Genomic DNA, 17,182 nt, shown 5'->3' with positions numbered 1-17,182 from the left:
CCACTCGGTGGCGCGCTACAAGCTTGTAGGTCTGCTATTTAACAATTTATCAACAGCCTTGTCAGGACCTCAAACCCAGTATTGTGCGGCCCAGTTTCCGGCCCCACCGGCCCAATGGCTAATTTGGCCCTGCTTGATCATCAAGCCAAGGTCCCCTGTGCCCCGGCCTCACCGACCCAATGGCTATTTTGGCCCTGCTTGATCAGCATGCGGGTCGCACGGGCAGAGTACGGAGCGGGTCCTTTATCTACAGTATAACCTAACAATCTGTGAATTTGTAGTTCGTCAATTTCAGCTATTCTATGTAGGGCGTATGCACTATGCACACCTGGTATTTCTGAACTCGGCCCAGCCAAAAAATAGTGGGTGTTTTATCAACTGGCTGTGTGAGCAGCGGAACGGAGACTGTCAAGACGGTTACTGTGGGCACGTTCGGAATACCGCACCGGAGCACACTCGATCGCGATGCGGGCCGTGTGTGTGGGCAGATAGTATTGGCTCATTTGGCTGTCAATCAAACAGCCGGGCACGCTAGTTTAGTGAACGCCCACCAATAAACACAGCACAAGTTAGCGTTAGCGAAAATTGTAGAGAAACATGGAGGAGAAACTAAGACCACAGCAATTAAAAGGACTTTTACAACAAGGACTGGGAAAGTATTTATCTGTGAGTGAACTCAGTGAAGCCAGTGCAAAACTCAACAAACAACGTGCTGCTGCTCAAAAGAAGGCTGCCTTGTGTGTTTGAGCATCGTATGGAACTAGCCCCTCTCGGAACCCTACATAAAGCTTTTCTGACATTTTGATGAGTTTTATGTAGGGTCCCTGGTCCATGACTATATTTTCGTATGGGAATTCCGGAACGCGGAAGTAAACATGCTCTCTAGAATCTGCAGCGTTTGACGTCCTTTTTTTGTTTGCTTTATTCTGAATTCGGGAACTTTAAGTACCTATACATACTGCTGCGAATATCTCCTGTGGCGCGGAAGCCGTTAAGTATTTTTAATCCATGTTTGACCGATTTGGTCGCTTTATTTCTTCTTGTTTGTTTACCGTTTATTGTACCACCTCCCGGTGTGCGGTTGGCTTGTGCGGCTACGTCCCTGCCTCTGATCTGCTCTGTCATAGCTATAGCGCCACTAGCTAGCCAGATAGGCGGTACAATGAGGTGTCAATAAACAAGGAAGGAAGAGAAGAATCAAAGCGACCAAATCGGTCAAACAAATACTTAACGGCTTCCGCGCCACAGGAGATATTCGCAGCGGCATGTATGGGTACTTATACTTCACATATTCAGAAACACTCACACGAAAAAAAAATCGTCAAAGAGCGCAGACAGGCCATAAACACGGTGTTTATGTTTTATGTAGTCTGCGTACCAGGTGGCATGGTACTGCTGCAACAGGACGCAATGCTCTGTGTCGTCAAAAAGTCAGAAACTTCAGTAGCATTGGGTCCTGCTTGGAGGGCTAGTATGGAACCAAAACAAGATTCCAACACAGATAAGGTAAAAGCAGCTGAAACTAGAAAAAGTGCCCTTCTGGGCACAGGTCTCCACCAGGATAGGAATGTAGGACATTGCAGCTTGCCTTCATCTGGTGGTTGGATAAAAGGGCAACAAAAGTAAATTAGAGGTAAAAACACTTTTCGGCCAGTTATAGCGCCACCTTGAGGCTGAGTTGAAATTGTTCATGTGGCATTTCTTCCTCGGCCTAGTGGGAATGTGCGTGCACAATTTCACGGAAATCACGCGATGTGTTCATGATTTGCAGCATTTTGTTTGAAACTGAGCACTCCTGTGAACTTTGGAAGCCAATCTTAACCAATCAGGATGGAGTCTGAGAAATCTGACGTATTGTTTGGACAAAATCTGTAGGTGTACTGTGCAAAAACTTGTTTTGCACAAAGCGGCCTCCTGGTGGTGCTATAACAGGCCGTTCTGGAAATTTTGGGGCAGAGGTTCATCGTTGGCATCCAGGGAGTGTGTGTGCAAAATTTGGCATCGACCGGGTTAACGGTGCCGGAGATTAGCTGCTCACGGACACACACACGGACACACACACGGACGGACACACGGACGGACGGACGGAGTGCAAAACATACTCTCCCCCCATGCCTTCGGCCTGGTGGAGACAATAACTAGTGTTTAATGAGTGCAACTGTGCAACACATTGGTTCCACATTGGTTGTAATTAATTTATTCACAATCAAATCAAAGCCTCTTGGTTGGTTGGTTGGTTGGTGTCCAGTTGTATGTATTATTTGGTTGGTGGTCCAGTTGTATTGGTTGGTGTGTTGTGCCGTTGTATTGGTTGTCTGGTTGGTTGGTTGTATTGTCCAGTAAATAGTTTATTTAAATGCAGTTCTGACACCTGACATTTGTAGGAAACTTAAGGCAAAAATGCATATTAATTAATAAAAAAAATACTATTAATTTAATGAATAAAAAAATCCCAGGCAGGTGTGCCCAGGCAGATATGCCCAGGCCAAGGTAATAATAATTCCTGCATACGCCACTGGGTTAATCTTTGCAATGAATAAATAACTTGATTAATGCACCTGTACAAGTGTCTGCATCTTCAGAGAAACATGAAGGAGGACGAAAAGAGAACTGATGTGGGAATGTACAAGGAAATCCATTCCTGCATTTCCACTGTATTGTCCAACGTTTAGCTTGAAGTTCTCCGTCTCGTTGCCCAGTCTAAAGTCACTGTACTCTGCAAAAGCTATGCCGTCTTCATGGTCCCAAAGGTCCACTCTCAACGTCCACTGTTTTCTCTTGGTCAGCGAGAATACCTTACTGAGACCTAGCCAGTGGTCGTCTGGGAAAGATGACGCAAGAAATGGAAATGGATTTGTGTGCACAGTGGAGGGTAACAAGAAAGGTGGGCACCAAAACGTTCTGGGCACTAGGGAAATGTGGGCACCTGGATGAGTGGGCACTTTGGATAACTGGACACTACTAGGAAGACTGGGCATGTGAATTAGGATTCATGTCCAGCAAGCCAAATTACGTCATGATGATGTCCTCCGGTGACGTTCAGGACTTGGCCAGATCACTGCCAACCCCATACGGGGATGATCTTTATGTCAATTCCAGGACGTCTTCACCAGTTGAAATAATATAGCTTAATCTGGGCCAGATCTGACTAGTTAAGTTATGACATGACTCTGTCCTCGATTGGACTATCTCTGATTCATCCAGGATGTCCGTCTTAGTGGGAAGAATTTATGTTGAAATCAGGTGATATTGTGGGCCTGACAAGTCTTGGTTTGACTTAATTCGTAGCAGATCCTGACCGTGCTTGCTGGGCAGTTAAATAGGATCAGTATTTAACAGAACTTCATCACAGTTCTAGTCTAAGTCTAAGTCTAGCTTGAAACAAGTATTTTGCACTATGTGAAAGAGAAGAAAGGGAGAAAAACCTGACCGTATGGCTACACAGTACACACCATCATCCTGTGTTTTACTTAGGAAATGGACTGAATTTAATTCAATGGAACACCATTAATTCCTGCTTGGATTATTATTTAGAATTTTCAGTGAAACATGTAGTCTGTGGCGTCACGTGGTCACACAAACATAATTGATAACTTGGATAACAGTGGAAAGGCTGTCTATATGCAGGCGTTGTGAGCTTGTAGATTTCCCCCCCACAAATTGTATGGAGTGGATTGCAGTACCCTAATATACAGGGTGAACAATACACCAAGCAATTGCAAATGAGCCACACAAAACAATGGAAAGCACCCCTTTAATGATGATACATTTGATAATGTGCTCCATGCCCCCTCTGGTGGGGATATGTTTCATCCCTGCTTTTGGATTCTGGTCAAACTGAATTAAATACAGGAACAACTCTGTGATTTTTGTTCCACACTTTTGAGCATTTTGTGTCCGTTGAAGCACGAAATGTGTTTGGAGCACGAAATGTGATGATTCGATTGGCTTTGATGTATGATGACGTTCTCACCATCATACATCATAATCATGATAAAAGGCACCACTCACTACACACAAGTGTGATGTTTTATAATTAATTTGCAGAAATATGCTTAGATTAAAACAATGGGATTTGAGTCACTGAATGTGCCCTGCATGATTTCAACAAGACATAGGTCTACCATCTTTTTTGCTCTCGTGTCCCATGCAATTTCAGAGAGGGTGAAATGGCATGCATTTTGAATGTGACTTTTAGAGGGAAGCTGCCTAGAACTTTGCCAACTCTCCCCAGACTCCCCCACCCCAGAACAATTTTATTTCAGTCCAATTGTGATAATAACTTGTCACAGAAATAGCAAGTAGATACAAATGTAGCAGGTAAAATAAGAGCACTTCAAACACCAGTTTCAAACATTAACAAACAAAATGAAAAAATATCACAATAGCAACATTATGTAGAAACCACCGCAAAAAATAAGACATTTTTAAATCTTATTGTCTTCAAATACATCATCATACTTCTGTCGCTTTTCACCCATTATGAGAGGTGGCTTTTTTCTTGCTTTGTTATTTTATGTACTTTTTACGTATAGGCCTATCAAATAATTCTGAACTCCCTCTCTCCAACATCAATTTTATGTATTTAAGTTATATTGAAGAATAACAACCACAGGTTTTTAAAAGCCAAGTTTAATTATGCATATTAATTTAAATTTAGTTTAGTTTAGTAGTTTAGTTAGCATTTAGTTATGCAGCTCATGGGCACCTATAGGATCTGGAAGATCGGAAGACTGAGAGCTAAGACTAGCAAAGTCAGTGTCATCTTATAAATCACTTCTGAAAACCTGTCTCCGTCTCCGTGGCCATGTTATATTGATGCATTGCTGGTTGCCTGGTGGTTGTACTTAAAGGGTCACTTCACCCTTTTTGCAAACAAATATATGTTAAATGTTAATGACGTTTAGAAGATTTAGAATACTTTCACACTTTATGTGTGTAATATGTGGTTTTAGATAATATTTCAGCAGTGAGCCCAGTGTCTCTGATGTCATCGACACTGGGCTCGCTTCCTTCCCATAATGCTTTGGTGCACTGCTTCTCCTTGTGGATAGGGGGAGGGCTGTCTTACTGAGACAACAAGTAGTCCAAGGACTGTCTAAAGAGGACAAGAAGCGAAGACCGTAAGGGTGCCGCCATGTTGCTCACATGGTGCTCCATGGAAGGAAAGAAACATGCGCAGTTGCAGACCAAGGAAGCTGAACGCGGAAGTGTTGGCTGCATATAGCCCATTGCGCATGTTTTTCCTTCCATGGAGCACCATGTGAGCAACATGGCGGCACCCTTACGGTCTTCGCGTCCCGTCCTCTTTAGACAGTCCTTGAAGTAGTCCAGGAAGTAAGTTAGCCCAGTGTCCATGACATCAGAGACACTGGACTTACTGCTAGAATCTAAAATATCTAAAACCACATATTACACACATAAAGACCCCAGGAAAGTGTTCTAAATCTTCTAAATGTCATTAACATATATTTATTTTGCAAAAAGGGCGAAGTGTCCCTTTAAAATATGTATTGGCCTTCTATAATAGGACTTATGGGAACAATTACATTACAAGCACAGGAACTTAAGAAGAGGTAAAAGTCCACTAATGCACCACAGCCAGTAAAGGCCTATTCATAGTCTGGATTTTCGGTGGTGAGGTGACCACCTGCAATAATAATGCTGAAATAACGTTGAGTGGTGGTGAGTAAAAACAGAGAGAAGGGCTGGAGCGTTGGCGGTGGTTTGCTCTTCACCGCGGCTCGTGACGTCATGTTGTAGTTTGGTGGTCACCCCACCACCGGAAATCCAGACTATGTATGAGCCTTAACTCTTCTATTAGATGGCTCTGGTTTATCCTAACTGCATGAACCAGTGATGCTGTCACACTGTCTGCCATTCCTCTCTTTGAATATTCTATAAAGCTAAAGTGCAAATGGTGGTTACTGGTTACTATATTATAAGTGACCATGTGCTCTAGAAGGGACACAGCATGGCTATAGAAGGACTCGGGCGATGCTGCTTCGTCCTCCTGCCTTCTGGAGGAAACGAGGAAGATAGAGAAGCATCCTAACAAGCTGTTAGAGGGACTAAACCGTCTCCGACTCAACGAGGTATTCTGTGACGTGGTTCCGTGCTGTGAGGGACAGGAGTTCCCTTGCCATATATAGAGTTGTGCTGGCCTCCATCAGGTCTTACTAAATATACTAGTTGTGTGAATCTGATATAGTAACTGCATCAAAAAATATATTAAAATTTCAATAATCAATGTATATTGCATAATTTTGCAATGCAAATAATCAATTGTCAATACTAAGTACTACTTAGTAAGTATGCTACTTAGTAAGTAGTCTACTTTTTTCATTTTTCCATTCAATATCGCTTCACTTGGTCTATCGATAAATGTGCGTATTCTCTGTGTACATATGTGTTCAAATATAATGTCTATGTATTTGAATTACTGTGTTTACTTATTTATATCCATATTCATACATTTTCCCTTAAAAAAACTTGCACTATAATACTGTATCGATTTTAAAACATTGATTCGTATCGAATCGCCATACTGAAGTAAATGAACCAATATCGTTGATGTATCGTATCGTCAACCATGTATCTCTGTTAAACTGTACCGTTACACCCCTTCATCAGGGTAAACCAGTTGACCCCGACCTCATGTTCCATTGGTTCTGTCTAGTCTTGCTTTGGGTTCCTTGGCTGTTGCAAGCAGGTGGCAAGCTATTATGTTTTGTCTTTATTGCTTGTGAATTAATTGGCACCTGGGAAACATATAGTTGAGTGCTTGTAAATTGCTTTATAATTAAGAGTATAATTGTGTAAGATTAATTGAGTTTTGGAGGTAAACTAAATACCGAAACTGTATTTGTGGACCTGTCTACTTTGGAGCCTTGAGCCAATGCTTTCACAGTTTAGATTATTGCTAAGTGAAGTATTGGTACTAGTACAAACTGAGAGAGCAAAGCCCAATACTGAAACTTTTTTGGCATACATACATATTCTGGGGGAAGCGCTATTTATAAGTGAAAATGTCAGATCTGCACATGCTGTGAGCATGGGGTTTGGTGTACAGGTAGATGGGGGGGATAGCAGTCCAACTGAGCCAAATCCAGTCCGGCTCATGATATGTTTACACACAAATGCACAAATTTGGGGCTAATGCGTTCCCCCTCATTTTTTACGCAGACGAAAATGAAAGCCTGGGTACCGAGGCTAGTGAATAGGAAAATACTGGACCATGAAATGATTAGGATGTAATCGATTCCATGTTTTCATTTGCATAACCGGGCCGGTTCCCAGACATTTGAATTTGGTTCCTGGCTGCTTTCTTGAAACCTAATTACCTAATAAGTGATTTTTCACAAGCTTTGCTCTATCAAATTAAACTATAATATGGGGAGATATGTCTTTGTTATCACAGAGTCGCACACTGGATTTCTGCCTGCCTGCCTGCCTGCCTGCCTGCCTGCCTGCCTTCCTGTCTGCCTACCCAGCAGCCACCCGGTCCTGCTATGCCTCTCCACCTGCAATCTACTTGTCATTTATCTTGGTTGTCATTTCTTTACCAAGAGTATAAATTGTTGCACAAAGGGTCTTTGAAGGAGGAGGTCACGAACCGTTCAAGGCAACGTGAACAAGACTCCAGCAGACCTTTGGACCAGGGGCTGATAATGAAGAGGAAGAATTCGCCTTCTCCCTTCACACAGGTCTGATGAGAATGTGTTACTGCAGCCATGGTGAGTGTGGATTTACTTTATAGGATGTTTTAAACTGATTCAAGTGCAGTCAAACTTATTATGAACTTGACTTCTTTGATACAGGGAGCTATTTTGACATGAAAATGGTATGGTAAACAAGTGTGATACTTCTTACGGTTGTGTTATATTCCACTCAACAGGTTTTTGGCTTATACTGGAAAGCCTCTGCCACACTAAACAGAAAGGAACCTTAATTGTTTCCAATTTGCCATTTATTAAACTTGTGTTTACCTGCTAATTAATGTCTGTTTATATAGTGGCAATGCCAATGTGCTAATAGGTTTATATAGTTGAGGATATTTTTTTAAAAATATGTTTTATTCTATCACATGTTCTGTATAACCGGTAAGTTTATAGGTGAGGAAACGTTTACGTCTGTCTGTCCAGTTGCCTGGACACTGGCGGAAGTTTTGTTGCATTGCATTGAGGTCCAATGTGTTTGAGCCTGTGGTCCCACTTAGACACGCCAGACGTGACACGTGTCCCATTTTGGAATATGGCAATTTACAAGTTGTTGTGTTGTGTTATGCACCGACCACCACCTCCGGAAAAGAGACTAATAGCCTATACAAGCCATGCTATGTGCCCCTTAAAAAAGTAGGTAATAAAGCAACATAGGCTAGCCCCCATGGTGTTCTCAGAAACTAGAAACCTCAGAATGTTTCTAGAAACAACCACAAGACCCACAAGACGAGTGAGAGAATTTTGAGAGAAAATGTCCTGGCGAAATCTTACAAATTCAACATTCCATTCTTATCAGAACTGGACGAGGTAACGCGTCTGTAACACTGTAACACTGTCTGACAGACAGACAGACAGGCAGGCAGGCAGGCAGGCAGGCAGGCAGGCAGGCAGGCCGGCAGGCAGACAGACAGACAGACAGACAGACGCCTAGTATCCATCCGCCACTTCATTTGTCACATAGGGCATGACAACAAACAGCAGACATCCATCCATTGTCCATACAAACTCTAGCCTGTTGTAAACCTGTGTGCGCGTGCGTGTGCGTACGCAGGCAGGCAGGGGAGTAGCTCCACCATGCAGCCTTGACCCATGTGTACAAATGTCAGGAAACGGATGTGTGTTTGTTTCCTACCCAGGACCATTGTTGTTGTCTGGCCGTGCGGAACGGTACATGAGCATATTCTACAAAGTCACAATGTGGCAAATGTCCCCGCCGATAATACGGAATACGGATGCTATGTGGGTAAATCCTGTATGGAGTGAACATGAAGACGGTTGTCTCTTTTTTCCACACACAGCTGGTCTATAAGATCACAATGTGTCGCAACTTGGGTGAATCCCCCCCCCCCCCCCCCCCCCCCCCCCCCAATAGGGATGCCAGGGTTCAAGTGGATGCGTCCTGTGTACTCCAGTAAACGCAACAGGGTTATAGTCTCTGTACTTGGCCTGCTCTTTTCCCCTCTACATCAAAACTATTTGCTGAACATAGCCGACCCCCCCCCCCACCCTGCCCCCAGTATAAGGATGCTACTGTAGTTTTAAGTGGTTCAAAAAAGGCTCAGGCTGAGAGACTATTATGTCAAACATCCGGTGGGTGTTTTTCCCCCTGTAGTGTAGTGGTTTCGGGGACACAGCAGCCCACTGGAGGAGGAGGTGGTTCACACGAATCAAATGAGTCTTTAGTTCTTAGAGCAAAGCAGCTCACCGAAACCTCTGCCACAGCATGAGCATCACGGAAAAGGTGTCTGATAACATCTCGTTAAGCAGGCTGGTGGATTGAGTGGAGATTGGGGACTGATGCACTCTGCTCGCTCTCTCTCTCTCTGTGTGTGTTTGTGTTTGTGTGTGTGTGTGTGTGTGTGTGTGTGTGTGTGTGTGTGTGTGTGTGTGTGTCTCCTCTGCTGCAAATGTTAAGACTGTGATTCATATAGCAGGTTGTTTAGAGACTATTCTGTAGGTTCATTTGTTTACTTGTCGTCCTATAGTGTCTTTGAGGCTCTAAGTTGTTCCGTCTGCACTGCACTCTTGTGTGTTTCTTTGCCTTGGTTGAAGCTTACTCTCCTGATTTCGATCTCACACTTTGACATTAAGAGTGTCCACTAAATGCCTTGAATTGTAATCCTAAAATGAGACTGGAGACGAGTGGATTGTGTGCACACACTGTGGATTGTGTACATGCACTGTGTAGCCTACACAAGTGTGGCATCTAGACTAAACACCCTTTTTACTCCTTTTGCAGTCCAGGAAGTCTTGGATTGAAGAGACGTTCTTCAAGAGGGAGTGTTTGAAGTTTATACCGTCCTCCAGGGACCTTCACAGGTAACTATAACATCCATTTGTAAAGGATTTGTGTCCCAAACAAATTATAAAACAGGTATACAGGGCTTAAGTTGTCAAGAAAATACCTCCCTAGCCTATTGCATTTTATGTAGACATAGCACTCTATAGTGTGACATTATCTGACATAGCACTATTGCTTACTGTAAATCGCTCTGGATTAAGTGCGTCTGCTAAATGCTTAAATTGTATGATAGGCTAACATGGCTTAAAATCCCTATACTGTAATGTAGTATTCGGTCTGCCTACTTCCATTCCACTTTCTTTTCTAATGTGACATTTCCTGTTTTTGTTTTTTACAGATGCTTGCCAGCATGCCAAGTGTGCCAAAATTTGATAAGGTACGAATCGTACGATATATTCCACAGAGAGAGAGAGAGAGAGAGAGAGAGAGAGAGAGAGAGAGAGAGACGTGTGTGAAAATGTTGAATCATTGAATAATTTAGATTTTCTTCCCCTCTGGGGTCCCTAGCAAGAAATCCTTTTTACATGGGGCCAAATACATATCAACTGTGGCCAAATACATCAATGTGGGTGTCCACGAAAAGGTTTGAGAACTTCTGCCCAAATATATGTAATTGGCCACCGACCCCCCCATCTGAAAATATGTTGTTCCAGGGACCCCCCCAGAAGCAAAGATTTTAAAAACGTTCCTGCTCTGAACGAATATATATATATTCAAAGATTTGCGCCACATTTTCACGATTAAACAAAAAAAAAGAACGATCCTCTGCCTCCATCCGTGTGTTCTAGATGCCACTGTGGTCGTCTGGTAGGCGAGCACTCGTCGCAGGCCTCGGCCCCTCCTCCAGCGCCGCCCCCGGGCCCTGGGCCGGGCTGTCCAGACGACGACTGGTCCGTGGAGCTCCACACGCAGGCCAGTCCCACCAACGCCTACGGGACCATCGACTTCCAGGACATTGCCACGCGCGCCAGCCGGGCTAAGGTCTGTACCAGTGTAAATTTGGGGGCCCTTGACATGAAAAGGTTTGGGAACCACTGGTCTGACTCTGTACTACCCTGAGTAATGACCTGCTCTCCTCTAGAAAAAGTTTTCTTTACAAAAAGTATCAATACTGCAATGTAGAAATACAATTCAACATGTATACTTGAGTGAAAGTATCGGCATAATGTTCTTAAAATATCAACAGTAGAAAATACTCATTATGCAGTAATGTCCCATTTCACAGGTTTCAAATGTGTAAATATCTTTTGAAAATAGCAGATCTACAAGATCTAGCAGGTCTACATTCTGAGCTTGTAGGTCGGGGATTTTCAAATTGCCAAAATGGGTTGAAGTGGTTAATGCATGTTTTGTAATAATAATCAAATTAAAAAACAAATTAACTGTGTTGGAAAGGTTACTCAAAAACACTATTACTTGGATTTTTTTTAATTACTTTACATATTACTCCCTGCCAAAAGGAACTACTTATTACTTTCCTTTTTGTTTCTCGACCCACGTATATCCAAAAATAGTAACATGTTAGTAATATTTATTACTCAAAATGTAAAGTAATTAGTTATATTACTAGTTACTGGAAAAAGTTATAAGTTACTTTCCAACATTGGTAACAAGCTGTCAAATAAATGTAGCCTAGTAAGTAGCGGACTAAAGCGGAGCAAAAGTACAATATTTGGCTCCAAGATGTAGTGGAGCAGAAAGTATTGGGAATTGGAAGTACAAATACTTAAAAATGGTACGCAGTGCTTAGTTGCTTTTTGCCACTGGTATGTCCTGTGCAGTACGTCCGCGTGGCCGTGGACTCTAAGCCAGAGGCCGTGCTGCAGCTGATGCTGAGGGAATGGCAGATGGAAAGACCCAAGCTGCTCATCACTGTCCAGGGAGGCTCTGAGAACTTCCCCCTGTCCCCCAAGGTCCAGCAGGCCTTCAGCAAGGGCCTGGTCACCGCTGCCCAGAGCACGGGGGCCTGGATCCTCACCGACGGCCTCAATACCGGTACGGGGGGGGAAAAGACCAGCGATTTTGATTGATTGATTGAAATATTTATTAACAGTTTGCAGAATTACAGTACATTTCAAGCACAAACTCAATAATGAATTGCATTTTTATGTTTTTAATTCATCAATTCTTGGGAATAGATGTGTTGGAAACATGAACGTGGCTCAATATTTGTTTTGTAATAATAACAACAATCTACAAAGTACTATCTAAATCAGGGTCCCTTAATTAAGTTTCCCCAAGGGCCATATTTTTTGTTTTATTCTTTTTATTATTATGGAGAGTTATGATGGAGAGTTGTTAACCAAATGGACCCTTATAGATATTTAACTCTTGATGGCCGTATAGATGATCCTTGTGGGCTGCAAATGGTCCGCAGGCCGCCTATTGGGGAACCCTAGCATCGGTACCAGGCTTTAATTTTTGTTGGTGCAAAAATTGAAAGCCTGGAGGAACGCATTGGCCGCTCTGGTCTAAAAGTGGGAGTCAACCCTTCCGGGTGGGCGTCGCTCCAAATGATGTGACGTAGCGCTGCACTAGGGGGGAGAGGAGGGGCCAGGGGTGACGGACAGATCGATGAGATCCAATCAGGGCGTGCGCAAATCTGAGCCGCGACCCGCCCCTCTAGACCAGAAACCTAACACGTTAGCTCAGGCTAGGGGAACCCTAAAGTATACAAATAATTGTAGTCGAGTAAAAAGTACAATATTTGCCTCTGAGATGTATATGGAGCGAATTAAAAGTATTGAAAATTGGACATATTCCAGTAAAAAAAAAGAAAAAAAAGTAACCAAGTACAGCACTTGAGTAAATATACTTACTACATATGCTCTGTACTGTTTACAGTGTAAACATTGTATCCATGTTGTAGGGGTGTCCCGGTATGTTACAGTGTAAACATTGTATCCATGCTGCAGGAGTGTACAGGTATGTTACAGTGTATAAACATTGTATCCATGCTGTAGGAGTGTCCAGGTATATGTTACAGTGTAAACATTGTATCCATGCTGTAGGAGTGTCCAGGTGTGTTACAGTGTATAAACATTGTATCCATGCTGTAGGAGTGTACAGGTATGTTACAGTGTAAACATTGTATCCATTCTGTAGGAGTGTCCAGGTGTGTTACAGTGTGTAAACATTGTATCCATGCGGTAGGAGTGTCCAGGTGTATGTTACAGTGTATAAACATTGTATCCATGCTGTAGGAGTGTCCAGGTATGTTACAGTGTAAACATTGTATCCATGCTGTAGGAGTGTCCAGGTGTGTTACAGTGTATAAACATTGTATCCATGCTGTAGGAGTGTCCAGGTATGTTGCAGTGTAAACATTGTATCCATTCTGTAGGAGTGTCCAGGTATATGTTACAGTGTATAAACATTGTATCCATTCTGTAGGAGTGTCCAGGTGTGTTACAGTGTATAAACATTGTATCCATGCTGTAGGAGTGTACAGGTATGTTACAGTGTATAAACATTGTATCCATGCTGTAGGAGTGTCCAGGTATGTTACAGTGTATAAACATTGTATCCATGCTGTAGGAGTGTCCAGGTATGTTACAGTGTAAACATTGTATCCATGCTGTAGGAGTGTCCAGGTATGTTTCAGTGTAAACATTGTATCCATGCTGTAGGAGTGTCCAGGTATGTTACAGTGTAAACATTGTATCCATGCTGTAGGAGTGTCCAGGTATATGTTACAGTGTATAAACATTGTATCCTTGCTGTAGGAGTGTCCTGGTATGTTACAGTGTAAACATTGTATCCATGCTGTAGGAGTGTACAGGTATGTTACAGTGTATAAACATTGTATCCATGCTGTATGAGTGTACAGGTATGTTACAGTGTATAAACATTGTATCCATGCTGTAGGAGTGTCCAGGTATATGTTACAGTGTATAAACATTGTATCCATGCTGTAGGAGTGTCCAGGTATATGTTACAGTGTAAACATTGTATCCATGCTGTAGGAGTGTCCAGGTATATGTTACAGTGTATAAACATTGTATCCATGCTGTAGGAGTGTCCAGGTATATGTTACAGTGTATAAACATTGTATCCATGCTGTAGGAGTGTCCAGGTATATGTTACAGTGTATAAACATTGTATCCATGCTGTAGGATTGTCCAGGTATATGTTGCAGTGTAATCATTGTATCCATGCTGTAGGAGTGTCCAGGTTTATGTTACAGTGTATAAACATTGTATCCATGCTGTAGGAGTGTCCAGGTATATGTTACAGTGTATAAACATTGTATCCATGCTGTAGGAGTGTCCAGGTATATGTTACAGTGTAAACATTGTATCCATGCTGTAGGAGTGTCCAGGTATATGTTACAGTGTATAAACATTGTATCCATGCTGTAGGAGTGTCCAGGTATATGTTACAGTGTATAAACATTGTATCCATGCTGTAGGAGTGTCCAGGTATATGTTACAGTGTATAAACATTGTATCCATGCTGTAGGAGTGTCCAGGTATGTAGGCGAGGCGGTAAAGGCGTACGGCACCCATGACCTGAGGAAGAGGAACGCGGTGGGGGTCATGCCCTGGGGAGTCATCGACAACAACATGGATCTGATTGGCAGAGACGTGAGTTATTATAACATGCTTATTATTAATAGACCGCTGCTTCTCAATGTGTGGCCTGTCATGAGGAACAGTTTAAAGTACCACTTAAGCCCTGTTTCATTTTTTCGGATAGCCGGAAACATTCATTTCGGCTATTTCTGAGGGCCGCCAGCTAGTTTGTACCACGGAATGTGATGATTTGATTGGCTGAGCACGGAATGTGAAGTGTGATGATAAGAGTGGCCCTCACTTCTCGCAAGGGTGATTTTTGAATAATGTTGACAAATGTCGACAAATTGTTTATTATGGGTGTCCATCCATCCATCCATCCATCCATCCATCACGTTTATCTTCAACCGCTTATCCGCAGTCGGGTCGCGGGGGCAACAGTTCCAGCAGAGAGCTCCAGACTGTGTGTGTGTGTGTGTGTGTGTGTGTGTGTGTGTGTGTGTGTGTGCCTCTCCAAAGCAACATATTGGTGCAGGTGTTCAGGTCTCTGTTGCGTTGCGTGCGTTGTGATTGGTGCAGGTGTTCAGGTCTCTGTTGCGTTGTGTGCGCTGTGATTGGTGCAGGTGTTCAGGTCTCTGTTGCGTTGCGTGCGCTGTGATTGGTGCAGGTGTTCAGGTCTCTGTTGTGTTGCGTGCGCTGTGATTGGTGCAGGTGTTCAGGTCTCTGTTGCGTTGCGTGCGTTGTGATTGGTGCAGGTGTTCAGGTCTCTGTTGCGTTGCGTGCGTTGTGATTGGTGCAGGTGTTCAGGCCGTACCAGCCACTGGGGAACCCGTTGAGTAAGAGGGCGTGTCTGAACGGTTTCCACTCCCACTTCCTGTTGGTGGACGATGGCACTGTGGGAAAACATGGCTGCCAGGAGGGTCTGAGGAGGAGGCTGGAGAAACACATCCAGATGCAGAGGATACACCCACGTGAGTGTGTGTGTGTGTGTGTGTGTGTGTGTGTGTGTGTGTGTGTGTGTGTGTGTGTGTGTGTGTGTGTGTGTGCACGCGTCTTGCTGTGTCAGAATCAAGTTCACATAACAGGTTTGCAGGTCTAAAGAAGAGAGCAACATTTGTTACTAGTTACTTTGTAGATTTTTATTATATTATATTATATTATTATCATTACATTTTGGCCATTTGAAAATAACAGATCTACAAGCTCACCATGCGTCGCGGTGCGACCCCACTGTGAGCTTGTAGATCTGCCATTTTCAATTCAACATTTGAAAACTTGAAGTGGGACATTCTGCACAATGTGTACTTTTACTTTTGGCGTTTTTTAAGTACATTTCAATGCCAATACTTTTGTACTTTTCCTGAAGTACATTTTTAATTCTGGACTGGACTATTATTATATGTTTCCACCCCTGCTTGCAGGATTGAACCAGGGTGTAGCGGTGGTGTGTGTGGTGGTGGAGGGAGGTCCTGCCACGCTGTCTGTGGTGTTGGACTACGTCAGCAGTGTGCCCCCCGTGCCCGTGCTTGTGTTTGAGGGCTCGGGCAGAGCCGCTGACCTGTTGGCCTTCTTGCACAAACAGACCGACGCGGAGAGGTTGGTGTATGCTGTACAACACATGGTCCATTTCACCCAACACCTGAGGCCCATTCTACAAATCAGGGGTTCTCATCGTTTTTGGCCGGGGGTCCCCCGAAAATACTTTGCTTTTCATGTCTCGCAAACCCCCACCCCCCTCCCCACCACCAATACAATGTGACCACTACAGTAACCTTAATAATAAAGAAAGATATAATCATTAACTATGTGTACTATATACGTAAACTCTAAATTTCTATTTTCCAGCCATTCAGTTGCAAAAACAAAGCAAAACATTTTTTAAATAATTTGGGGACCCTCCGAGGGGTCGTGACCCCCCAGGTTGAGAACCTGTTCTAAATCACAGCATACAACATAGTTTTCTGATGAACCTATGTTGCTATATTCAACCACGGTCTCAGCCACACGGTGAAATAACACAGATTGGCAATTCCGTACACACTACTACTAGAAAACCCCCAAATATGTACATAATATTACACAGAAATAGACGGCGATAGAGCACACTGTGTGTCCTCACTCAGGCAGTTGGACGCTGACATCCAAGAGATCTTCTTGCTGAGGATTGGGAAGGTGTTTGGGGTGGACAGGACAGAGGCCTGTGGCCTGTACAGGCTGCTGCTGGACTGCATGGAGCACAGGCACTCTGTGAGTAACACCTCCACGTACGCACGCACGCATTCAATTTAGTTAAATTTAGTTTCAGTCATATTTTAGTCATCTGAAATGTTTTAGTGTTAGTCTAGCTCTTAGTCGACTAAAACCTGTGTTTTGCCAGCTAGGCCTCATTGCGTCGTAATGCCTGATTTTACACTTGATTGCATGCTCAAAATAGCCGATCTAGTTGTGAGCTTGAGTGCAGCCCCCGACCACACATAAATAGACTTCTACTGGATATCCTCTCCACTAGCCCCTCCCTTTCATTTGTCGATGAAATTGTCAATATAGTTTTAATCATTGGCTTAGTTTTTATTTCATTTTCGTCTGTGAAAAAAGGAGGTTGACGAATATTTTTCATAATAGTTTTAGTTGACAAAAGCAACACT

General features: G+C 43.2%; 1 protein-coding gene across 1 annotated transcript in view; it reads left to right on the top strand.

Annotated features, from left to right (window-relative positions):
• The first annotated feature begins 7,576 nt into the window (after window positions 1–7,576).
• The window catches only part of trpm6 (transient receptor potential cation channel, subfamily M, member 6), a 49,095-nt gene continuing 39,489 nt past the window's right edge, over window positions 7,577–17,182 (top strand). Inside the window, exons 1-9 of the mRNA XM_083783695.1 lie at window positions 7,577–7,736; window positions 9,961–10,040; window positions 10,361–10,399; window positions 10,812–11,004; window positions 11,805–12,018; window positions 14,485–14,609; window positions 15,337–15,508; window positions 15,959–16,133; window positions 16,661–16,784. Of these exons, the coding sequence (XP_083639821.1) occupies window positions 7,734–7,736; window positions 9,961–10,040; window positions 10,361–10,399; window positions 10,812–11,004; window positions 11,805–12,018; window positions 14,485–14,609; window positions 15,337–15,508; window positions 15,959–16,133; window positions 16,661–16,784 (1,125 nt within the window). The 5' untranslated portion in view covers window positions 7,577–7,733. The remainder of the gene's footprint in view (window positions 7,737–9,960; window positions 10,041–10,360; window positions 10,400–10,811; window positions 11,005–11,804; window positions 12,019–14,484; window positions 14,610–15,336; window positions 15,509–15,958; window positions 16,134–16,660; window positions 16,785–17,182) is intronic.

The sequence above is a fragment of the Protomyctophum parallelum genome, assembly GCF_964188405.1.
Source record: "Protomyctophum parallelum genome assembly, chromosome: 15".
Lineage (NCBI taxonomy): Eukaryota > Metazoa > Chordata > Actinopteri > Myctophiformes > Myctophidae > Protomyctophum > Protomyctophum parallelum.
The sequence above is the reverse complement of the archived record's forward strand: the minus strand, read 5'-3'. Positions and strand labels throughout refer to the sequence as shown.